The sequence below is a fragment of the Simochromis diagramma genome, unplaced genomic scaffold, assembly GCF_900408965.1.
Source record: "Simochromis diagramma unplaced genomic scaffold, fSimDia1.1 OVJJ01000545.1, whole genome shotgun sequence".
Taxonomy (NCBI): Eukaryota; Metazoa; Chordata; class Actinopteri; order Cichliformes; family Cichlidae; genus Simochromis; species Simochromis diagramma.
Genome location: NW_024387371.1, coordinates 5,446,457 through 5,471,334, shown reverse-complemented (window position 1 = coordinate 5,471,334; position 24,878 = coordinate 5,446,457). Strand labels below are relative to the sequence as shown.

The window sequence follows — 24,878 nt, the reverse complement described above, 5'->3', positions numbered from 1 at the left end:
CTGAACCTTTAGAAGAGTAAAAGTATAAAGAAGCATAATATGGAGATTTATACCTAAACACTGCACCGGAGATAGCATGGTTACATATTAAACATGTTTAACAAAAGATGAAAGGTGTGACACCTGGCATGCTCAGCTGAATTTTGTTACATTTTGTGGCAAACTGGAAAAACAAAAAGATACATAATTTCTCTATACAGTGGAGTAAAACTAATTTTAAGTGCACAGGAGAGTAAAAATTTTTAGTGTTAATAACTAAAGTTTCAGTGCTCATTATAATGTCGTCCAGTACTGTACAACAGGCTCAAGTTTTTAATAAAACTAAGCACTAATGCACTAATATGGCATAGAAGAATGCACTTAAGTTTTAGGGACATAGATAATATTTGATAGCAGCATAACTTATTGTAATAAGGTTCATAGGTTTTTGGACAATGAGGCATTTATTAGAATTTTTCCTCGGTAAACCTGCACAATGGGTTTTATATCAAACAATCAAAATGTTATTGCAGGGCAAACTTTTAGTTTTAATTCAAGTAATTTAACTAAAGTACTGCATTAACTCTTTTAGAATTACAGCCATTTTTATATATAATATTCCATTTTTAGAGGCTCCTGTGTTGTGGTGTACAGAGACAAAATTATAGAAAAATGTGTAACTGTTTAAGATAAGAAACAGACTGAGGTCTTCCTGGCGACCATGCCGAATTTGACACAGCAGCAATTAATGAAGTATACAGAAGTGAAAGAACCAGAGTTTATTTTACAAACATAATTGTTATACTGATAATAAACACGACCTTTAAAAAAAAAGTGCGCTATAGGTTTGTTTTATTTAGTTGTTTTGTAAAAATGCACAGTAAAAATCACTTCTTGGAAACATATTTCACATTTGTAAAATATGAATACACATATTTGTAATTTCCTAAAAAAAAATTAAGAAAAAGACATTTGAGATACTAAAATATTTTGCTCTAAGGTTACACTCACTTTAGCAACAATATTTTTGATTATTGGAAAACTCACATTATTTGAAATCACCTTTCTTGCTTTGTTTCTGTTGCTAAACATGTTAATAATACCGCCATTTGTTCCTCCCTTAATTCATCTTTGCTGTCAGTGTGCTGCAGAAAAACACTTAAATCTGAAAACTACATCAACATTATTGTAAAGCTAAGCTTTCGTCAAAAGATATTTTTAGATGATGTATAAAATGAGTCGCCTCTTGGCTTTGTGGACAACCTGTTCTCTAGTTGGTGTGACTGATGCTTTGAATGACATGGGAATACTTCTGCTGTCCTAAAAATGTAACTTAAGCACAGTGCAGGCTCCAACCCCTCATATGCAGAACAATTTGTCCCTGAGGTGCATCATTAAGCTTTTTTTCTAAAGTTGCATAGTCTTTCTATGATTGTTTGTTAAAGACACACAACATTTATTAAAATATGTTTGATTAAAAAGCAGCAGAGTAATAATGAGCTCTTGGTTACAGGACCAAACCTTTCGACCTCCCTGTATCTCCCAATACCACCAGTGTGTTCTGTCTGGCTGGAATTGTAATCAGTTAAAAAGTGCAAATAAAAAGATAATGACCAAATCTATAGAGCAAGCACAGCTCTAGTTATTAAACACTAAAAAACAAACATGTCTTTAAAGAGTAAAAAAAGTTTAATAAACTTTGCCATATCTTAAAAAAAAAACACTCTTATTAATTCAGTTATTGCATATTATTGATTTTTTACCATTTTTCTTATAGTTTTTTTTCCTGTGTAAACAACATCAGGGACACAATGAATTACAGAACTGTAATTGTTGTTTCTCGTGATACATTTCAGGCAGTGACAAAAAGCAGCACACTTTGTCACCAAGACAGGTATTACTTATGGCTTCAAGGTCACAGCTTATGCACTGGCTTCTTGTTATTTCATTAACAGCTTGGTAGAAAACAGTGTAAATTGTTATGACAAGTGGAATTTCTTTTCTTAAAAAAACATAATCATTTGATGGGTTAAGGCTTGTTAGACTGTTATTGGCAGGTAAACCCTGAATGACTCATTTCCTTACAAAAACGAGCCATGTTAGATTTTGAGGTACAGGTTTCAGCTCTGCATGTTGACTGAATTTTCGATTAGGTGTGCCTTTCAGAAAGCAAATGAGTAATGCACCTCGACAACAGCGATCAATAACTCTTTCTAACAGTATTTGTTATATTGCAGACAGTGGTGGAAGTCGGAGAAAGCTCCTGTTTTTCTTGATGGATAGGTCCATAGCATAAAAGAATGAAATTTCTTCCTGGTGGTATGCACTCTGTAAAAACATTAAAAAGAAGATATTAGAATAGATATATCAGTAAACACATTTTAGTAAGGCAGAATAGTCAATTAATAACTTGGATTGATAGTCAAGTCATTATTTATGGAAAAAAAAAGAAAGTGAAATCTTACATTCGTCTTCTGGCAAAGCATCAAATTCTAAAAACTCCTCTTCTTCATCAGCCTCCTGTGGGTCCTCTGCACCATGGTTCTCCTCTTCATCTGCTGCTTCCTGCTGTTCGTCCTCTGCTTCTGACACTTCTTCCTCTACATCTGGTTGTTCTGCCTCAAGCACTGCCTTCCAAAGCTGCTCCTCTTCTCCAGATGGTACGTGTTCTTCTGACTTCTCCCTTTCGTCGTCTTCCGACTCCTCTTTCTCCAACACCGTCTCATCCTCATCTCTTGCTTTGAGGCTCTCATCTTGGACTGTTGAGTCGTCCTCACCTTTCTCTCTTTCAGGTGCCTCCTCTTCATCGTCTTTCCGGTTCTCGTCTTCAGGCATCTGCTCTTCAGCATTGTGTCCCTCCTCTTCTGTCAGTGTTGTGTGTCCCTTCTCTTCTTCTGATACAGTAACAGACTTCTCTTGTTTTGCATCATCTTCCTCTACTGCCTCTGCCTGCTGTGTAGGAACAGTTTCTTCTGTCGCAGACTCCTCCTTTTCAACAGGAGCTGTATCTTGTGTATTTAGTTCTTCTGGCTCATCAGACTCTGCCTCTTCTTCCTCTTGGGTGGAAGTAACTTTTTCATCAGCTGTAGGAAGAGTCTGTTCTTCTTCTGATTCAGCTGGTGCAGCTACCTCTTCCTCTTCCTCTCCAGCTGCTATGGGTGTCTCTTCTTCAGTGTCTATGTCTTCTACTTTTTCAGTTCCTAAGGCTTCTTCTTCTTCCTCCTCCTCCTCCTCTTCTTCTTCTTCCTCCTCGTCAGTTTCTACATTTTCTACTTTTTGTTCACTGCCCAAGGCTTCTTCTTCAGTTTCTACAGTTTCTACTCTTTTTTCAGCTTCTACAGGTGCTTCTTCTTCTTTTTCTTCACTTCCTGCAGCTTCCTCTTCCTCTTTGGTTTCCACCTCTTCTTCAGTTGTAGGAACTGTTTCTCCCTCTGTCTTTTCCAGAGGCTTGGTCTCAGGTTTCGTTTCTGCCACAGACTAAGATAAGGAAAGTCATATCAATTAACTGGAGCAAAATATTTACTATTCAGCTATGTAGGCATCTAGGTATCTCAGTGAATGTGATGTGATTAACTGACATACAAAACAGGAAACCGCACCACACGAGTGTAAATGCTGATGTAAATCCATTGGGGAATCCATGCCAGGCAATTAGCTTCTTCAAATTAATGTGATGAAAATGTTATTATGGTTCCTAATGGGCACACTGTGAACGGAAATAGTAAAGAGGCCATGTGTGCTGACAGCATGTGTGTTAAGCCATGTCAAGCATGTTCTGCCATTGAAATGTAATCTAATTAAATGCGATAGCTTAAAAATGTTCTTTCAGTACATATTTAATAACTAATATATCTAACATATAGTCCTAGATATCTGATTGTATTCCAAGTTGTTATTTATTTTCCTTTTAAAGATAAATCTGGTCTGGCCTGGTTAATCTGATTCTAATGACTGATTTATTTAGAGAGCTATTAGGCCATATTTTGCTTACCTAATCATGAGTTCTCAGGTTCTTGTGGCAGGTTTAAAAAAGTTTAAGGTTTAAGAATCATGTAAATATCACATGTCACATGCAGCTGTACTATATGAATAAACATCAACAAACTTAAAGTAAAAACATTATTAGACGGACTGAATAAAGCAAAACAAAATGATGATTTAATAGATTTGACTGTCGGGACTAAAAGGGTTGTGCTTAACACACAAATATCAAAATTAGATAAAATATTACATCAGCAGGGGCACTCACATTTGATTTGTTTATTTGCCATTTAACATTAATTTGACCTGACTGCTAAGATCATGATTTGCTACCTTTTTTCCATTTTATTTTTTTCCATTTTGCATTTAATTAATAAGATCACCCAATGGGCTTCTTTGTTATTACGGGCTGCTAAGTTCCGATCCTCCAGACTGTGACGTACCACATTAAGTTCCTGTACTCTGGCCTGATGAAGCCACTGCGACTGCTCATGTTCAAACAACTCTCTGAAAGACAGAAGACAGAATAAATTTCTCTTATGATCTTGTGGTCATTATTTTGTACCTTCATGAAGCTTTACTCACAAAACATACCGATAGTTTTATTACAACACTTCTATTTCAAAGCTCAAATGACAATAATAGCATGTGAGCAATGTTCTCTTGATGGTTATGTAAGCTTCAAAGACTTTTCAGCTTTAAAACTTATGAATACAAAAGAAATATTTACATAGATCATGGCAAACTCACAGTGCGATAAAGAGGCCTACCAACTCTGGTCTAGAGTAACACAGAGTTGCAGACAGTGGCAGCCAACAGGGCTTTGGCAAAGACAACATAAAATCATGGGTGAGAGGAGGCAAGTTATTTCCTCCACTGCTCTTTTTCCCACTCCACCACCTACCTGACAGTAGTCATTTCGACCACGCTAGCCTTCAACTGAGTCTGGTAGGCGTCTAGCTGGTCCTTCAGTCTGAGCATCACAGCAGCCTGTCTATCCAGGGCGGCACTCACTGTGGCAATCTCTCCAACTTTCTCCTCCAGCTTAGATTCTGCTTCTTCCAGGCCGCCTGTCAAGATGTCGACCTTCTGGGCTAGCTCACCAGTCAGTGTGGCTAAAACCTCCACCTTCATTTTAACATCTTCAAACTCCTCACTCTTTCCTTTCAACATGGTCTGCAGCTGGCTCAGTTGCTCCAGAGACACTGTGGCTTGTTGCATCTCTGCCAGGCGGGTTTTCATCTCTGTGTGGAGTGACAGCACCTGAGCGGGGAGGTCTGATGTCTTGAGCTGTTCGGCTGTAGCTAAGGCCATACCCACCTGCTTCTGGGCCAGTGAATAGGACTCCTCAAGGGCATTAAGTCGGGCCTCCACGTTGTCCGAAATATGCTGCTGCAACAAGACACAGGAATGACACAGAGTCAAGCTAAGGGACTATTATCCTCACTTATTTTTATGATTGATAGACTCTTAACTGTCACTGGACAACAATTATGCTTATTGGGAAAAGATTTTGTTACTATTAAAGGGACGGAAACACCAAGGACAGTTTTTTGTTAATTTTCTTTTACCTTTATTTGCATTGCATTGTTTGCTTAGATTCTGTATAATATAGTATAATATAATATAACAAATGCTTGGGGGAAGGAAATATGTAGCCACACCAAAATCTCATCATTAACAGGCGTGATCATGAACAAGCCATTTAGGAAATCTCACTTAACAGAGATGAACCTCAGATCTTTGATTTATTTGCAGTTATGCTAAAACTGTCTTTTTTTGCATTCTTTATAATCTTTTCTGGATTCTTCATTAAGCTTTCTCCTTACAACATCCTGAAGCATTTCACATTTGTGAGCAACAGAACAATTTACCACTCATACAGAAAATATTTGCCGAACAAGACTGAGCTAGCTGAAATGTTCTTGTGCAAAGTTTCTGCAACCCTGTCTTTTCTGAATAGAAGAAATACTTAAGGGAAGGAAATACAGATATACCTAATACTTCTTGGAATACCATGAATTGAATTTGAAACACATGGAAGAAGACTAAAATACTGAACATGGCAGTCATGAACTACTATTTACTGTTATATAACAGGTTAACACAGGTAATGTGTTTAACTCATTCACTGCCAGCCATTGGCAGTGAATGAGTTAAACCCATTGACTCATTCACTGCAATTGACGGCTATAGACGTCAATGGCAGTGAATGAGTTAACTATAAATATAATTATCTCTTACATAAAGTGTGTCCTTTCAGATTTATAGACAGACACACACAACATCGCTCTCTCTGCTTTTCTACAGTCTTTCAGATTGCCTGCAAAGAGCCTCTGAACTGGTGTTCAGTATCAAAATCACAGACTAAATTTAGCCTTGGCTCATTACTGCCTTGTTTATTATTATTTTGGCAGCATCTTCAGCACAGCTTTGGGGGCATATTCTTGACTGGTATTACAATACAGAATTTTCCACAGAACCTAGAGACTAAAAGAGATCTATTTTACATTTGAGTCATTGGTACAGGCATTTGTAGGTCAAGAATAATCCTCATTACAAACGTCAGCAGCTGTGTGGATGTTAGAAATAGCAGCGTTTTGTACTCACTCCAGTGAGGCTGTTGGCATGTGGAAATCTGATAGAGGCCTGCAGCTAACTTTCCTTACTTGCAACTGACAACGTGTGCTGGAGCATTTTATTTTATTTTTTCTGTGTGTGTGTGTGTGTACAGAGATTTTTTTTTTTTTTTATTCTAATCTCGTGAAAATATGATTCACAAGATTGGTTGTTCATTATAAATATTGGCTATCAATAAGTGCATCTGGTGCTTTTGGTGGCTTGCAGTTTTAGGTGACTGGATATATTCTTACCTTGTTGCCAGACTGTCGCATTTCTTCGTGGGAGGATTGTAGTTTCACTATCTTCATCTGTATGCCCATGAGATTGTCTGTTAAGTAGGTTAGAGTTTGGTACTGCTGGAAACAGAACCACACTCCGGTGGCACCTCCAATCACAAAAATCAGAAATAAAACCAATAGAAGTGTGTAGTTATTCCCTCCAGGGCGAACTTCTGTCTCCATAACTTCATTTTTGAATATGTTATCTTCATGTTTGTGGTTGTTTTTCGCTTTCCGGTGCTTGGCTGTCATTGCGCTAAAAAGGACACAACGTCCTAATCAGGTAGTGAGGTGATATTCAAGGACCCGGTGGGTAAGCACGCTTGGGCCGTGGTGTGAGCAGTGATTTACTTCGGATGGATCCTTTAAGTTGCGTGGTGCACCGATCGGCCCGGGTTAATCACTCCACAATAAAGCTGCAGCGGGTCGTTGGCGAAGCAGTAGTGAGGGAGGTGTGAGAGGGAGGCGTGAACAGTAGGTAGCGTGGTTGTCCATTCAGGAAGATCAAGGAGGAGCGGAGGGCCGGGCTGCCATCAGGAGTGGCTGAGCCCTGAGTCACGGTGGTTGACTGTCATCTAATGGAAACACTGCACGCCCGCTGATGGAGCGCCGTGCGCTATTTTTTACTTCAGAAGCCATAAGTGTAAATGGCAGGTCTGCACGTTTCCACTGTGGACCAGACTCACTCTAGTATTTAACGAAAGGGTGCCATAAGAAAATATTCATTAAGTACAATTAATTTTCTTTTATATTGAAAGTGTAATATAAAATGTTACTTTGGAAAGGCCATGTTCAGTGTCACTCTCTGACTCTGTAAAATTCCCCTTTGCAGTAAAGGTCACCTTCAGTTTCTAAAATGTCAACATTTTCTTGGTCTTTGCTGCTTTGTTTCAGTCTTCCTCGTTAGTTTAAAGGTTCAGCTCCATTTTTGAATGTTATGTTTCCTTTTCAGCTGATACTTCATTTCTACATTTATTTTTGTCCTTCGTGTTGTCTTTTGTCTTCCCGTCTCTCACATTTTCCCCAATAACTATTCTTGTTGTTTTTCTTAGCAGAGCTACTAAACACCCATCCAAACATATGCCTTCAATAATGGTTGACAATTAAAAACTATAGGGAACAGTAAAAACGATTGACATACACTGTTCTCACTTATAACGTATTTTACAAACACTAACATTACCGCTAACAGGTGGATTTTCCGTTTCGGTGCAGTTAGCCCAACAACAAGGAACCACTTAGTTTACCCCCCCCCCCCCCCCCTTTTTTTTTTTTTTTTTTTTTTTTTTTTAAACATAAAACGCATTGTTGCAGCCAGGGACAGTTTACAAAATGATCCTCTTAGAATGATTTTTGGTTTTAGTCTCATTGATTTATTATTATTGGTTCTGTTTCTGGTTTATTAAGCTAATAATAATGATGACGATAACAACAACAACAGTATTAATCTATTAGCCAGCACCAACCAATCCGTTGACATTCTGTACTGACACAAGATGGCGCTAAACATCTTCTAAAAACTTAACTGTAAACACTTCTTTCTTAAAGCCATCTTCACCAACAGTATTAAAGCTATGACAGTTTTTGAGAGCATGGCTCCATGGTATAATTTAGCCTTTATAAGTATAAATACATATACATGTTTCCTGTCCACTTAAACGTTTCCATCATATTTTTTTTATTTATTAATTCATTTTACAAAATATGACATAAAGAAATTTTGCCTCACAGTTACCTATCAGGGGATTATATGTGTAGTAAATAATACAATACACATTTCTTTGCGGGGCTTTTTGACAAACATTCTGATTGTACCACTGCTGTAGTATTTAAAGTGTATGCCTGCAATAAATTATAGCCATCTTTACAAATAACTCTCAAGTATTTGTTCAGATGATTCATCAACTGATCTAATATGTGATGGGTATTCTGCAGGTTACTGGATTAAGGGCTCAACCAAGACTCTTTAAATCATGACCAAAAACAAACAGGAAACCTTGTCGCACCATAAACAAATGTAATTATTTTTTAAATGTATTTATTTATTTTATTTTAGTACCAATTCAATAAACAAGAGCACAATCTTGCCAATCATCCTGTGCTACACAGCTGATCTTTCAAATAAATGTTGCTCACACAGTACTGGCATCTTCCAAGTCTTCACTCTGTGTGAGAGAAAGAGATACAGATTTATTGACCTTTACTATCACCCCCCCCCCCCCCCAACTAACCCTCACTGTAAATACAGCCAGTATATTTTCTTCTCACCTCTGACATTAAGGATGGTGGAGCATTCGGCTCGTCCCAAGCTGTTCTCTGCAATGACGCTGTACTCTCCCATGTCTTTGGGACCCACACGGAGGATTAACATGGTGCAAACTCCACAGGTGTTGGAGATGTAATAGTTGGTATTAGTGTTTAGACTGATGTGATTTCGATACCATGTTATGCGAGGTTTGGGGTTTCCTTTCACTGCACAGCTCATATAGCATTCATAACCTTTGGGTGCAGTGTGCAGCTTCAGTGGAACAATGAAGGATGGGGCACACCGCAAATCACAGTCCTTCATGGTTGGTACACTTACTAGAAACTTTTCTATGAAAGAGCAGACACAGTATGATCATTTTTTTCTTAAAAAGTGAGTATTTGGACTTTTTGATTGTTTGAGATGACAAACACACCTTTCTTCTTCTCCACCCCCCAGGTTGGTGACTCAGAGGGTGCAGATATGCCCATGTCATTTTTGGCATAGACCCGGAAATGATATTCCCTTCCATGCATGATATTGCAGACTGTGAACTTGTTATTGAAGAGCCTGTCAGCCACTGTGACCCACGAACGCTTGGTAGAGTCCAGTTTGGACACGGTGTAGTGGAGACGGTCATCACGCTTCTCATCAGGAGAAGGTTCCCAGATTACTGTCACAGTACCAGGCACATTTTCTTCCAGTTCTACTGGTCCAGGCGGTTTTGGATCATCTGCGAACAGTTTTACTTTCATCAGATCCATCAGCTTTTGTTACAAAAAGATGTTGCAAAAGAAAACGAGTATACAATTATAGTTTTATTTTACCTGTGACCCTGACTTCTACACTTAATGTTTCCTGCCCTACGAGATTTTTCACCAAAATGGAGTAGATGCCGGAATCAGAGCGCTCAGAAGAAGGAATCAGCAACTGGGAGGAGCCATCAGAGTTACTGATTGTGATCCGCTTTGTAACTGGCACATTATCCTTTAGCCAGATAATTGCTGGCCGAGGAGAAGCCTGTTTAAAAAAAGGAATATCTTCAACGTTTTCTTTTATTGCCTCACCCGTTTCGTTTTGCGAAACCATGGTTTGCCTGATTTTAAAACTGAAATATAATTCTCACCTCAAAATTGACTGTGATCCTGACAGAGTTTCCTGCCCGCACAACAAAGAAACTCTTCATCTTGTTGTTTGTGAATCTTGGCCTCACTGTAGTGGTGACAAAATAAATAAATAAATAAATAAATAAAAAACAAAAAAAAAGGTTTTGTACCATATTGTAATTTATCATTGTTCGTAATTGGAATGGATTAAAACTATATAAGAAAAGATAAATCATCACAGAAATGTTGTATTCTACCAGGAAAGAGTGAATTTTCTGGGGGAGGAGGGTAAAAAGTTTTATTTAAAACAAAACAAAAAAAAAAATCATTCTTAGCAGCAACAAACCAACAGAATCTGAAATATCTAAGACTTGTTGACATACCTGGTGAAGGCATTGCCAGTACATAGTTGGGCAGCTCCTCGGGCTCACTCTCTCCTCCATCATTAATGGCAATCACTCTTACCCAGTACATGTCCATGGATTTCAGGCCCTTCACACTGAAGGAAGTCATGATGATGGGGGTACTATTACAGCGGGACCATTCGATGCAATCTGCCTGCCGAATCTCAACAAAATACCCTCTTGCTTCATCCTGTATGCCTGGTTTATCTTCTGGTTTTGTCCAAGTTAGGACCAAGTGGTTGTAGGAGGTTTCTGTCACCTTAAGGCCTGTAACTTTACCAGGAGGCTCTGGTGTAGTTCAAACATCAGATATTTAAGTTTTGACTAAGCGATACTTGTTAATACATTTTTTTTTAGTCTTTTGTTTCATGTAGAACAGTTGCAACACTTACTCTTAGGATCTCGTGCAAAAACAAACTCTGAAGGGCTGCTAAATTCACCTGCTCCTGAGAGATTTATGGCAGTAACTCTGAATTCATATTCCATACCCGCAACAACATCCTTCACTGCATATTTCTTTTCTACAAAAGAGTTTACATGGAGAAAGACAGAAAGAGAGGAAGGGAGAAAAACAACAGCAAAAAAAAGAGTCCTGTTATGCTCTAATGTCATCAGGTCCATCAGATTAAACTGAGGTAAGTTAAAAAAAATACGCACCTTTTATGAGCTCATCATTGGCATTGACAACAGACCAGAGATTACTTCCCTTCTTTCGTTTCTCCAAAATATAGCCCAAGATACGTGAACCTCCCGTGTTACTTGGAGGAGCCCATGAAAGATTTATACAGTCATCAAAAGCGCTGGCCACTTTTGGAGGTGCTGGGGGGCCAGGGAAGGCTGAAAAATGCAGAAACGAAATAGATTGTGCTGGTAATGGTTACAATCAGAAAATAAAAAAGGCTTTTTTTGTTACTTGAGACCAAAATGAAGAAGCAGCCTTGAATCAGAGCACTGTAATTTATGTAGATAAAACAATAAGTGCACATATAAACATTAATGTTTTAGCTATGTATGTTCATTTATCAACGTGTACTATGCTGAAATGATTATCATCTAAACTGATAATTGATAAGTTAATTTCATTTACAACACCAGGCTTCACACCTCCTCCAAGGCTAAAAAGGTCTCTTATTTTCATAATGCAGTATATGTATATCATCCTATCTAGGTTTCTCTCTCTGTGGTAAACTGTCCCAAAAATTCCTGGATGTGGACTGTAATCCAGATAGTTAAGTTGTGCCAAGCCCCATCACTGGTAAAAATTTCATGGAAACCTCATAACTTTTTCAGTAATACCACTAACAAACAGACACACAAACAGGTAATCTGAGCCAACTACATATCCTCCTAGACATAAGTAATGGTTAATAATGAAAAGAGTAGTTGTTTACTGCGCATCACTTGATTCATTAAGAAAGGAGAATATGGCCAGTAAAGCACAGTAGGGGGCAGTAACGCCGCTTTCCTACCGGTTGATGCATTTTGAACCATATTTTGGACATGCCACAGAGAGGCAGAGCAGATCTAAATAATGACGTTTGCTGCTTAGATTAGCTGCATCAGTTTCAGGGTCCTGTTAGCTCGTTGTTACACTGTAGGCGAAGAGTCATTAGTGTTATCAGTGGTAACACCTGCGTTTTCCAGGCTGCTCTGACGGAAAACAAGCCTCCATTCCAGGCACACAGAGACAAATTCACTGGTAAAATTTGTTGTGGCTGGTTATATGTACCCATGCCTGTATTTTCTATAATTAACTATAAAATCATTTGCATTGATACAAGCTACGTATGCCACTAAATTGTTCCACTAGTATAAACTTGAGTCTTTTAGGACCGGAAACTGATAAAACAGATGCTTGTTTAGCTATCCGTTTTAAGCTAAAGCCTAAGCTATAACTTCATGTGTCATTAAAATTCCTCTATGAAATACAGAAAACAGGCGAGCTTAAGTCCATAGGTGGGAGTAAAGAAGTACAAATACTTCGTTACTGTACTAGGTACAATTTTCAGGTATCTGTGCTTTACTTGAGTAGGGTTTTTTTTGTTACTTTAACTCCCTACATTTTTTAAGTGTCTGTACTTTGTACTCCTTACATTTTCAAAACAGGCTCGTTACTTTTGTTTTAAAGCATTTGGATCGAGTTGTTATTTCGAAAAAACATCAAACCGATTTCAGAGTAAAAACAGAAACATGTAACAGAAACACATCAATGGCAGTTTGTTTATTAATCACCAGAGGATGTAGCGTAAAGAGATATGACGTGTGCCAAAGTCAGGATATTTTTCTTTCTTTTTTGTGTGTGAAAACATCGGAACTACTGCAGGTGTCCGTAAGTTGCGGTCCTTAAGCATCTAACTCGCCCTCCAGAAGATCAGCGAGCATAGAGGGAGTGACGGAGGTAAATTCAAATGCAGCGTTTCTGTAAGCTAAGGAAACACACAAACTGTTTGTGTGCAGTTTAGCAACAAAGTGTGTTGCTAGCTAAAGGTCCGGCTGCTGTATTTCACAGGGAGAGAAAAGAAAGAGAGCTAACTTCACTCAGAGATGGAGAAAGATAAGAAAGACTGGACAGGAGAGAAAGAAGAGAGGTTAGATTAAAGGTAAGGACTGCTCAGTGGTATTGTATAAACTGGAAATGTAAAGCTTACATTTAAGTCATGTTTTTATATCAGATATTTGGGTCAGTACATGGGATTTTTTTTAATATTGTGAAATGCTGCAAATCAAATTGAGACAGACTAAGTGTTATTTTAAAGGTTGTATGAAAATACTTTGCAGTGTAGTGAATTTAAAGTAAGGAAAAGTGTGTGACTGGTGCACCATGGCTGTGGTGTCATGGTCGGTTTCATGGCCAGAGTAAGGTTAGATCAAGTATAGCAGAGAATTGTAGATGAGTTTTAGCAGATGATGCTTAGATTTATTAACTAAATTCCACCTTCATACCAACTTTACAGCATCTAGAAAAAAGAGAGCATAAACAGTGTACTGTCAGTGTAGAGCAGTGGTAGGGAACTCCAGGCCACAAGAGCCGGTGTCCTGCAGGTTTTAGAACTCACCCTGGGTCAACACGCCTGAATCAAATGATTAGTTCTTTACCAGGCCTCTGGAGAACTTCAAGACATGTTGAGGAGGTAATTTAGCTATTTAAATCAGCTGTGTTGGATCAAGGACACATCTAAAACCTGTAGGACATCGGCTCTCGGGGCTTGGAATTCCCTGCCCCTGGTCTAGAAGGTGGAAATGAATTTGAGTTTGAATCTGAAAAGGCTGGTCATGGGGCTACACTGCCAGGATCATGTTTTATAAATTAAAAAGAAATGCTTAGTTTTAACAGCTGGTGAGAATAACTGGATTCAGGTGAGGACCATTTCAGGCTTGTCAAAAATGACAAGTCTAGCCAGCATTTCTGCAAAGCTGTACAGACAGATGGTCCAGAGGGACACTTTGAAGTATTTTTTCAAGCAGATCTGCAAACAGTAAGTACTTTCTTTGCATTATGCTGTGCAGTGGTTTGTGTGTGTTATGTTTTAGCTGTGAGCTATAAGAGAGAGAATGCTTGTTTTAACAGTTTTATAGTTACCCACTGTGTAGTCCACCCACTTTGTAGCCTGTGTGCCATCATCACATATACACTGTATATATCTTACAAGTAAACTGATTGGGAGATCACATTTGGCTGTTAACTGTATGTCAGCAACCTGAAGTTTTGACTGGCAGATTTTTAAACCTTTTTGAAAACTGGTGACAGTGAGCAGTCACAAGGTACAAGGTCGTCTATTTGGCATTTCATAATGAAAAGCTTCCTTTTCTGTTGAAGACAAATGAATCCCACAATAAAAAACAATATATGAAGTTTGTATTCTGTTATTTCTGTGTGATTGAGCTTGGTGAGTAGTCAGCTTTGCTTACCAAGTGTGCCAGCTTGCATTTCCTCAGTTTCCATAACTTCGCTTGTGCCTTCTGCAGTCACTGCTCGGATGCGGTAACAGTATTTCCGCCCTCGCTCTACGCCTGCGTCTCGGTAACTGGACACACCTGGTATTTCCCCTATTTTCTTCCAGGTGTTTCGCCTCACTTGCTGACGCTCCATTATGTAGTTAATCACTGGGGAGCCACCATCATCCTTTGGAGGGCGCCATCTAAATTCAATACATGTAGCTGAGCTCTCTGTTACCTCTGCAGGACCCAGAGGTGGGGTTGGTTTGTCTGAAACAGCAATAAAGTTTTATAGAAAGTATGGAAATACATTTACAATGTTCATAATAGAGACAGTATTTACGTAGAACTAATAATCACAGGACTTTTTAACAGAAAAACAACTTTGCACAAGTTTTCAAATCAGTTGTCAAATATATTATGAGGGTATGTCAGTCGAGATTTTTACTGTTGTTTGAAACCTATATTTATCTGTTCAGCTTCTGCATTGTCCATAATTCACTCACCAAGCACAATAAGCCGTGAGAGTGCCTCAGTGAAGCCGTGTTCATTTTTTAGCTTGATCTTGATCTCTCCTGTGTGTTTCCTCTGGCATCTGCTCAAAAGCAACCGGCTGTGGCTTGCAGATTTTTCTATCCTTGTATTGTTGTCATCTTGGAGCTCTTCTCCTTCTCTGAACCACTGAATCTTTATGGGTTTGTGTCCAAGAAAATGCAATTTGAAGATGGCATTGTGCCCCACTTTAACTGTCTTTGGCTCAGTAAAAGCACTGAGGTCTTCAAGGTCAAACCTGGGAGGATCTAAAGAAGTTTTTAGGAGTTGGAGAAGTATTATGTTATCCGTGATCTGCTTCAACATTTCTTTATTAGTATGGCTGTACATTTTCCATTTAAAGTTTGCAAAATGTCATGCTTTAATGAGCAGTTCTCAAACCTTTGACATTTATCATTGCCTCTGTTTTACGGCCATCTGCCTCAAAACGGTATTTTCCAGAGTGCTCTTCCGTGCACTTGCTTATGACCAATTTATGAATTGGCCCATCTTTAGTTATGGAGAAACTTTCATCTTGGAATATCTGATAGGAAAAAGAGCAAACAGTTAAAAGTAAAGAAATGAAGCAAAACCTGTTTAAAAATTAGGTTTTCAAAGGGGGCTTCTTGTCCAGCTGTGTGTGTCTCCCACATGGGCCCAAAGTACTTGAACACTGGCAAAAGATTTGAAGTAAATTAAAGATGAACAGCTGTTCAGTGAAACCAGTGATGATTTTCAGACATCAGTAATGACACACTTTATTTATTAAATGTCAGTTTTGAGCTTTTAAAAAATTTAAAATACATCAATAAGGAATCAAACGTTAGCGAGGAATGACAGAGTGCTACATTTGCATACAGTTAGGTCCATGAGAATTTGGACACTGACAGTGTTTGTAATTTTGCCTCTGTACACCACCAAAGTAGATTTTAAATCAAGATGTAATTTAAGTAGAGACTTCCACCATTAATTTAAGAGGTTCAGCAAAATGTTGCATTATGTTTTGGAATTACTGTTTTTATATATAGTCAGCTTATTTCAGATACTCAAAATTAACTACCACAGGTAAAAATATAAGAATAGTTGGATAAATATCCCATCCTATCTTGAAGTCTAGAGGGGTATCACCAAAAGCTGTGTTTCCCACCTAAACTCTTTTAGATGTTTTTAGTCTTATCTGGTGTTCTTGTTCTTCAGCGTAACCAGCGGTTTGCACCTTGTTGCACCTGTCAAATGCAACTTTAACACTTGAAATCAACTCCAGATATTTTATATGCTTAATTTGTCACAGAAAATGTAGGAACAAGCTCCATCTGGCTATGAAACCGCTTGTTGGTGAATTGTCCAAATATCTTTGATCCTCTATAAAGGCTATAGGCAAAGCTAAAAGTTTGCACTTCAATGCACAGCATTTTGTTAGTCAGTTTGTTGCAAGAGAGAGCTTGCAGACAGAGAAAAGACTAGAACAGACTGGAAAAGAAGGGGCTCTAACAGGGATGAACAAGAACCAAGAACTTTAAATATAAATATAAACTCAGAGGCTCTCAAGAATGTGAACACAAGGACAGTATCTCAGAATTCTAAAGAACTAAACCACAAGTCTCAGGACAATCACAGTGTTTGCCAAAAGAAAATGTAACTGTCCAAATACATATGACCCTAATGCTACTTTAAAAAAAAAAAAAAAATTATTTTGTTGCTGTGACAATGGACCTGTTTTCTTTTTTTTTTCTCAGTTATGAATTCGTTAGGCATGGTTTGAAAATTTATTGATTCACTGTCACAGTAACTTGGGTGTGTGGGTGAACACAGAACTGTACCAGAACAGAAATATAACGTGTATATGTTTGTTTGACTAACCTGTTTGCCATCTCTGAACCAGGCTCCTTCACAGTCTTCACTGCTAAGCTTACATGTTAACTCAGCGATCTCATTGATGATCGCACTGACATCAGTCAAACCACAGATGAACTGAACCCCTGGATCTGAGAACAGTTAAAATGATTTTTGGAAAATCTTGGACATGAAGTGTGACACCAGTCAATACACTTTAATGGATTTTGGATATTGGTAGATGAAATAAATTATAAATGTATAATCTTACAACAACAAGTCTTTTCTATCTGTAGATCATTTTAGTTTAGTTTTAGTTTAATATAGTTTTATTTTATTTTTTCTTTACCGTCCACAAATAAATAGCTGAAACTTTAATGTTTCTTTCACTATCTATCAACAAGTGCAGAATGTTGTTCAGGTATGTTTATGCAGGTGAAGGTAGTCATGTCCGTGTTAATAAGACAGAAATAAAGTGGAATAATTCAGCTAATTGAATTTTACATGTTTAAGTGTTAATCAGTTTAGTTAAACAGATAATTAATTAAAAAAAACAAAAACATCAAAAAACAAAAAAAAAACCCTTCTGGTTTAGAAGAATTTTGTCTCCAACTTACCAACCACCAAATCTTCGATCTGAGGGGCGTGTGTTTTACGCCTCATATGTGTTGAAGATTCAGTCTCATCCTCAGTCTCGTCACACCTAATGTCGTCTTTCAGACGTGCACTTTCACCTTTTAAAACAAAAATCTTCTCTCAGCTAGAAAAGTTCTTTCAAAATCATACCATATATGGTTTTAAGCAAAACATATATCCTTGAGTTTCCTCATGGAGGAAATTGAATCATACAAATTCCCCTTGCAATACCACACTAATTGTGCTCCCTTACCATCGAGTGCATCCTTTGGCTTTTGGTCTTGCTTTGGAGAAATTGTGTGCTTGTCCTGGTCAGTAGCGTCTTCATCCTCATCATAGCGACTTGATTCATTTTCACTTGCTAGTTCTTTTGGATCTGTGTCAGGTATTACATGCACAATTTTATCCAGTGAATTTTTAAGTAATAATTTTGATGTTGATTTTGTTTTAATGTAACTGGTCCAATTTAAACCTTTAAACAGTCTAGTGTAATTTTTTTTTTTTTAAACCTTGTTAAATGAGTGTTCTTTTGGTAAAAGAAATTTGACTTTCCTGTTTTTGGCCAGATACAGATCTGTTACATAAAAAAAAAAATTAAAATGACTAAACAACTGATCTAATTTATCGGTGTAGTTTTACTCCCACGGAAACGCCCTGCTGTGGGAATACAGCATAATATCTTGGACACAGAGAAAACTCCAATATAAGCAATATTTTTAGCTTCTTACTAAATAATGCAAGCCTATTGCTGCATTCCAGTATACTTAAAATATTCCTTATTACCACTTTCTTGATTTAACTGTATGCAATATGTACATTTCTAAAGTAAACTGAGGTTATATATAGGTTTGGATTATATGATCCCTTTTTTTTTTTTTTTTTTTTACCTTTGCCTAGGAGGTTGTGTTTTTAGTAGCATTTATGTGCGCGAGTACCATTCTTTCTGTTTGTTCGAGTTTTAGAGTAGGATCATGTTGCATTAAAATTTCACTTGCATCCACCAAGTTCTTCAAGATTAATTTAGTGATTTATTAGTCAAAAATTGACAAGAAGCCATATAACTAATAAAATATACTTCTTACAATCATGGTGTATATTGTAAACATATGTAAGGGGCAAAATATAGAGATTTAAAATATAATCTTACATTAAACTCCGACTTCCACTGCAAGGTCAATAGGCTGATCTAAAGGGCAAAGTGAGAATATTTTCCAAAATGTTATTTATTTATTTATTTATTTATTTTTACCACATTACAAACTTCTTAAAGTACATTTAAAAACAACAAAGAAAACTAAATGACTACATACGAAATATATATTGCATTAAAAGTAAATGCTGATCAGAGAGTAAGCTGCCTTGGCAGAGTGGTGTGCTTCTTGTTATTTAATATATCAATATACTGGCATCTAAGAGAGAGATTTTCATAGTCTTGTTTATTAAGTGTTTTTGCGTCACACAGAGCTTTTCTTAGTAAAATGGTGCCAATGTTACTGTTTCTTCATTGCATTCTTCATAGATTGGGCTCTAGCATTTAGAGTTCCAATTGATCCAAATATTGGATTCATACACAGTACTGCTAACAATGAATATCTACAAGTCTGAGTTTTTCTTCAGAAGTGGATGGAAATGGAAATCAAAGCAGAAATAAATAAGGAGATTAAATATTGCACTGAAAGAGTGTCACAAACTGAGATACAAGTATCTCAGCTAGATGCCTTTGAATTCCAGAGATGAGGAATAAAACTTTATTGGATAAACTACTTGAGTTGGAGATAAGACTAAATAATAACTACCTGAAGCGAATAAACTTGAGAGAAGAGGTTGAAGGATCAGAGTTATGCTCTTATGTTGGAAAATGCTTAAGGATGAGCCAAATTGTTCCGAAGAAGGATAATACTGTCCCATAGATTATGAAGTGTGACACCAGTCAATACACTTTAATGGATTTTGGATATTGGTAGATGAAATAAATTATAAATGCAAAATCATACAACAACAAGTCTTTTCTATCTGTAGATCATTTTAGTTTAGTTTTAGTTTAATATAATAGTTTTATTTTATTTTTTTTTCTTTACCGTCCACAAATAAATAGCTGAAACTTTAATGTTTCTTTCACTATCTATCAACAAGTGCAGAATGTTGTTCAGGTATGTTTATGCAGGTGAAGGTAGTCATGTCCGTGTTAATAAGACAGAAATAAAGTGGAATAATTCAGCTAATTGAATTTTACATGTTTAAGTGTTAATCAGTTTAGTTAAACAGATAATTAATTAAAAAAAAAAAAAAAAAAAAAAAACATCAAAAAAGAAAAACCCTTCTGGTTTAGAAGAATTTTGTCTCCAACTTACCAACCACCAAATCTTCGATCGGAGGGGCGTGTCTTTTACACCTCATATGTGTTGAAGATTCAGTGCCATCCTCAGTCTCGTCACACCTAATGTCGTCTTTCAGACGTGCACTTTCACCTTTAAAATAAAAATCTTCTCTCAGCTAGAAAAGTTCTTTCAAAATCATACCATATATGGTTTTAAGCAAAACATATATCCTTGAGTTTCCTCATGGAGGAAATTGAATCATACAAATTCCCCTTGCAATACCACACTAATTGTGCTCCCTTACCATCGAGTGCATCCTTTGGCTTTTGGTCTTGCTTTGGAGAAATTGTGTGCTTGTCCTGGTCAGTAGCGTCTTCATCCTCATCATAGCGACTTGATTCATTTTCACTTGCTAGTTCTTTTGGATCTGTGTCAGGTATTACATGCACAACTTTATCCAGTGAATTTTTAAGTTTTGAACTCTGCTGCATTTTGTTTTCTTTGATTAATTAAGAAAATTTTAATTTAAAAAGTGCTAAGGGACATCTTTCTGAATTTTTACACTATTGAAGATAAAGCTTCTATGCTAACTGTGTCATTTGAAGCTTTGACAGCAATTCTCATGGTGCAATATCACTTAAACTTAAACTGTTTTACAATAATAATTCACGACTATAATTTACAAGTGCAAATAGAAATGGCCCAAAACTTTGTAAGAGTTTGAAACAAAAGCCTCACATATATATTGGTTACATTTTGTTAAAAAAAACAAATGAAAGAAAATGCATTTTGTAATTCAATATTGCACAAAAACTGACAATAATATAGCAATAAACAGTTTTTCCATCTGTACATCAGTGTATTGGGGTTGCTGTGGCTCAAGAGGAAAGTTGATGCTTAGATTCCTGGCTGCTCCACTCTGCATGATGGGTAACATACTGAACCCCAAGTTGCCATCCGATGTATTAATCAGATTATGAATGTGTGTGAATGTTAGGTACAAAACAACAGGTGCAGGAAAAAGTGCCTGTATGAATGGGTGGGAATAGGTAAATGGGGCATGCTGTATAAAGTGCTTTGAGTGCTTAAGTGGAGTTGAAAAGTGTTTTATAATTTATATCTACATATTTATATCTAATACACATAAGTATAATCTTGAATAAGATATAGTACATTTTCATGCAGTCATTCAGTCCTTACCAGATGTTTGTTGTTTCCATTGGACTTTCTTTCTTTTCATTTGTTTTTTGACAGACCCAGTGGAGTTATTGTTTCTATCAGATTCCCCCAGCTCTTGTTGACTAATGGTAAGCATTTGAGACTGGTCTGCATCCATAAATTTGTCAGTTGACTCTGGACAGACACAAAAATAGATTAAAGGTCAAAATATTTATTTACATATTTAGACTTTTCTGTCTATAATAAGGGAATGGACACACGTACTGCTTTGTATGTATCTTACCAATTACTCCGATTTCTGAGTCACGACTTTGTTTTAGGTATTTTGATTTAGTTGCATGTCCAGTGAAGTTCTTAGTCTCCTCAGAATAATCTTCTTGATTTTCACCTACCAGTTAGAAATAAAAAATGGTGATTTTTAAAGTCGAAAGTCTTTTTTTAAAAATATTTGTTTTTCAAAGAAGATTTATTTAATTTCCAGCCTGCACCAGTACCAGTAAGAAACTATGTCATACTTAATGCCACTGAAAAATAAAAGATGGCTTATAGTTGGGTAACCAAATATTAGCCAGGAATGACACAAGTTAATCCACTCGGTTAATCTTTTGAAATAAGTAGCAGTAAGCGTGCATGTTTTATCATCAGCACAGTTTTAGCCACACTGCCTATTCACTGCAGTGCGGGTAGTAGAAATGCTTTGGTAAGACGTGAAGGGTGAGACAGAATATGGGACTGATAGGAGTGATAGGACAGTTTAATGGAGTTAATTTTAAGGAGATAATAGATTTTGTTGAGTTTTTGCTCCAAAGGACAGGGAGGGTACTGGCAGAGTCAGAAATACATGTTTTTACCTTGTCCAGTAACTTTACTGTATTTTCCACCTGTGCTTAAGATTAAAGTCAGTTCTTCTAATGCCAGTTCTTCTAAAGATAGTTTGTCGGTTATATGTACTGCTCCGTATTTTGCATTTACTTCTGCCAAGAGCTTCTCCATCTCCCCTTGTATTTTTCGTTGCTGCTCTTGGGCCACTTTCTCAATGTCAGTCCGTGCTCCACGAGCCAAAGTAGTTTTACGGGGTCTCCTCTCACCACCAGGTGCAGGATTACTGTCAGCTTAAAAGTTAGAAGCACAACGTAATTAGTTATCTAATAATAATAGTAATAATAATAATGATGATAATATGAAAATAGCAATGGTTAAGGTAATGTTATACAGTGATACCTTCCACAACCAACCAGGCATTGCAGGATGTATTGCCAACCACAGCGGAATAGATGCCTTTGTCCAGCATCTGGCAGTCCTTGATGAGGAGCCTATGGATGAGTTTGTGGTCTGACATAGTTAAATTATATTTTTCTCCATCCTCCAGGATGTTGCCTTTGCCCATCCATGTGATGTTAGGTAGCGGGTGTGTCAGGACACACTCAAACAAAGCATCCTCCCTTTCTTCAGCTTTAATCTCTTGAATTTTGATCACAAAGTCGACTTTGGAAACTACAAAAAATTAAAATATTATATTCATGTGATTTTCTTTTTGATATAATATATGTATCATCAGTATTGGTCATCTTCTATTCAATTAGAGAATGTAGAGAACATTGTATACTTAGTACTGGAACAGCAAGACTATTATTTGGACATGATTGTGTGCTTCAGTACATTCAGTGTCAGCTGTTAAAGTTATGTTACTGGATAAATATAATGGCTACTGTCTGCTTATGGACTAGTCAGTAAATTTTTACAAGCTTTAGCATATGCACATTATTTTATTTAAAGTCGAATGTACAACAAAAACAATATGCAAATGCCCAAATGCTTATGTTCTGAAGACTGTCTTTTTTTTTCCAGGTCTAGCCATAGCTGGTTTTTAAACCTACATTTAAACTCTGCAGGGAGTATGAACTTTTCAGGATCCATTTGAGGCAGCCCTGCATTTCGAAGGTTGGCCTCTTGAATATCCCCCTTACAAAGCTCTGTGTCCTTTTGCATCAGGCCATCAATAGAGAAATTTGTTGTCCTTCCAACACTCTTTAGACTGTGTTTCTCTGTTTCATTTCCATCATAGGGAATTATATCATCCTGCTAGGTACACAGAAAAAAAGAACCTTCATGTCATGATGAATAGCAATGTGGTATAATGATACGACTTCTATAAAAATTGAAAAGTACACTGTGCTGGAAGCACTTGTTCATCAAGGACTACGGAACTTTATGATTGCATGTATTATGCGTTTTTAATGAAAGTCAAAATTATCAACATTTTTCAGTTGTTTTGAAATCACAGCTCCAGCGTATTTCTGACTCATTCACTGCTTTGTATATTACTTACAGTACTTACACACAGTACAGGGATCAGCAAATTGATATCTCTGACCTGGATTGTTGGTTACTATTTTAGGTGGTGATGGTGTAATGGTGTGAAGGGGGCATTTCCTTAGTGTACTTTGGGGCTCTTAGTACAAATGAGCCATTCTTTAAATGCTACAACCTACCACGTCCATACCTTTATGTTTACCACTCTTTTAACATTTGTTTCTAGCAGGATAACAGGCTTTGTCACAAAGCACGGATCATCTCAGCCTGGTTTCTTGAACATGACAGTGAATTCACTTTACTCAAATGGCCTCCAAAGTCACCTGATGTCAATCCAATAGACAACCTTTGAGATGTGGTGGAATGGGAGATTTGTTTCATGGGTGTCCAGCCCGAAAAAATGTGCAGCAACTCCAATGCTATATAATCTCTGAGGAATGTCTGCAGCATGCTGTTGATTCTATGTCATGAATAATTCAGAGGGTACAATGGGCTCCAACCTGATACTAGTAAGGTACCTAATAAAGTGGCTATTGAGTGTAGTTAATAGTTATTCTGCTGATGTCATATTTGCATTTGAACTATCAACATATTGTTGCAATGCACAGTATGAGCTTGGTGAGTATTCAGAAAGTGCTTCATCAGCAGCTGAGTCAAATAATAATTGCACTCCATGACTGACACATCAAGAATTTACTTATTAATTCTGAGTTTTAGAGATTAAGATATCGTATCCAGTGTGAGAGTTGGGTGTTTTTATACCTTCCTCTTATTTTGTGATCTCTCCTTCTTTTCGTCCAGTTGCTTGAGAATCAAATGTAAGTCTTTAACACCAAATTCTGAACAGATGCGCTCATAGTCGTTCCGGTCAGCTTTTAACATAGCATCCCAGAACCTTTCATCAGATTCTCCATCTGCTCTCTCTACTTTACTGAAGATAACAGGAAAATATTAAATGTAATGTATTCAACTGTCAAAAAAAAGGATCAGTTAGTAAATTAATCCTTATATACTCCTGCAGAAATGTCCTCTTTTAAAAAGTATTTTAATAGGTTACAGTTCTTACCTCTTCTTCAGCAGTTTTCTGAAATCTGCTGGATTTGTTGAAGCTGAAAACAGCAAATGAAATTCAAGTTTTATTTAAATAAATACCAGTTTAAATACACATTGAGTCCTATATCATTTTTGTAATAAAAAAATTACAGAACTAGGCCCTTAGACCTACAGTGTTTGTCTTGTTTTTCAGTGTCTGTCATTATAAGCTTAAATAATAAGAAATGTTAAAATCTACAAGAGCACTCCACCAATAGAAAAACTCTCCCAAATGCAAACTAAACGATAGAAAGTACAGAATCATCTTTAAAAGTATTTAATGGGCAAGACTTACCCTCAGTCACAGTTAATGTTGTTGTGCAGACAGCTTTTCCATATTCGTTTGCAGCAAAGCATTTGTATGTATCTGTTTCTGCAACAGACACTTTGTGAATCTGGAAATATTCATTTATGTGTCAATTCAC

At 37.0% G+C, this 24,878-nt stretch overlaps 2 protein-coding genes and 1 long non-coding RNA gene across 5 annotated transcripts; all 3 read right to left on the bottom strand.

Annotated features, from left to right (window-relative positions):
* Positions 1-814: 814 nt before the first annotated feature.
* On the bottom strand, positions 815-7,463 carry zgc:66479 (uncharacterized protein LOC327541 homolog). Of its 3 annotated transcripts, XM_040007705.1 has the most exons (6): positions 6,834-7,444; positions 4,865-5,352; positions 4,404-4,467; positions 3,109-3,456; positions 2,445-3,075; positions 815-2,307 (listed from the first exon to the last, which is right to left on the bottom strand). In XM_040007705.1, coding segments are annotated over exons 1-6 (1,812 nt in total). In that variant the 5' UTR covers positions 7,113-7,444; the 3' UTR covers positions 815-2,305. The 3 variants fall into 3 exon arrangements, with proteins under 3 accessions (XP_039863639.1, XP_039863638.1, XP_039863637.1); XM_040007704.1 differs by having other exon boundaries at positions 2,445-3,456; positions 4,865-5,349; positions 6,834-7,463; XM_040007703.1 differs by having other exon boundaries at positions 2,445-3,456; positions 6,834-7,413.
* Positions 7,464-8,818: 1,355 nt separating this feature from the next.
* Positions 8,819-24,243, bottom strand: LOC120718880 (immunoglobulin-like and fibronectin type III domain-containing protein 1). Its single transcript, XM_040007607.1, has 20 exons — positions 24,124-24,243; positions 22,926-23,130; positions 22,270-22,542; positions 21,900-22,160; positions 21,332-21,436; positions 20,174-20,296; positions 17,805-17,927; positions 17,533-17,649; positions 16,943-17,067; positions 15,485-15,626; positions 15,058-15,351; positions 14,525-14,821; positions 11,273-11,452; positions 11,008-11,136; positions 10,595-10,903; positions 10,232-10,317; positions 9,933-10,125; positions 9,542-9,838; positions 9,129-9,455; positions 8,819-9,025 (listed from the first exon to the last, which is right to left on the bottom strand). The coding sequence occupies exons 1-20, from the start codon at positions 24,241-24,243 to the stop codon at positions 9,021-9,023; spliced, it is 3,711 nt and encodes a 1,236-aa protein (XP_039863541.1). The 3' UTR covers positions 8,819-9,020.
* LOC120718950 lies at positions 17,539-20,296 on the bottom strand. Its single transcript, XR_005692598.1, has 3 exons — positions 20,174-20,296; positions 19,903-20,019; positions 17,539-17,927 (listed from the first exon to the last, which is right to left on the bottom strand). It is a non-coding gene; the product is annotated as an uncharacterized LOC120718950 (long non-coding RNA).
* Positions 24,244-24,878: the final 635 nt, after the last annotated feature.

Bases quoted from the DNA above. Each gene is read 5' to 3' on its own strand.
- zgc:66479 (XM_040007703.1), bottom strand. From the start codon at position 7,112: ATGACAGCCAAGCACCGGAAAGCGAAAAACAACCACAAACATGAAGAT. The intron at 5,353-6,833 runs GTAAGAATATAT...GTCTTGTTGCAG, and splicing joins TGCGACAGTCTGGCAACAAG to CAGCATATTTCGGACAACGT. The intron at 4,468-4,864 runs GTAGGTGGTGGA...TCTGTCTTTCAG, and splicing joins GTCGAAATGACTACTGTCAG to AGAGTTGTTTGAACATGAGC.
- LOC120718880 (XM_040007607.1), bottom strand. From the start codon at position 24,243: ATGTTAAAAGCTGACCGGAACGACTATGAGCGCATCTGTTCAGAATTT. The intron at 10,126-10,231 runs GTGAGAATTATA...TTTTTTAAACAG, and splicing joins GGATCACAGTCAATTTTGAG to GCTTCTCCTCGGCCAGCAAT. The intron at 9,839-9,932 runs GTAAAATAAAAC...AACTGTTCGCAG, and splicing joins TGTAGAAGTCAGGGTCACAG to ATGATCCAAAACCGCCTGGA.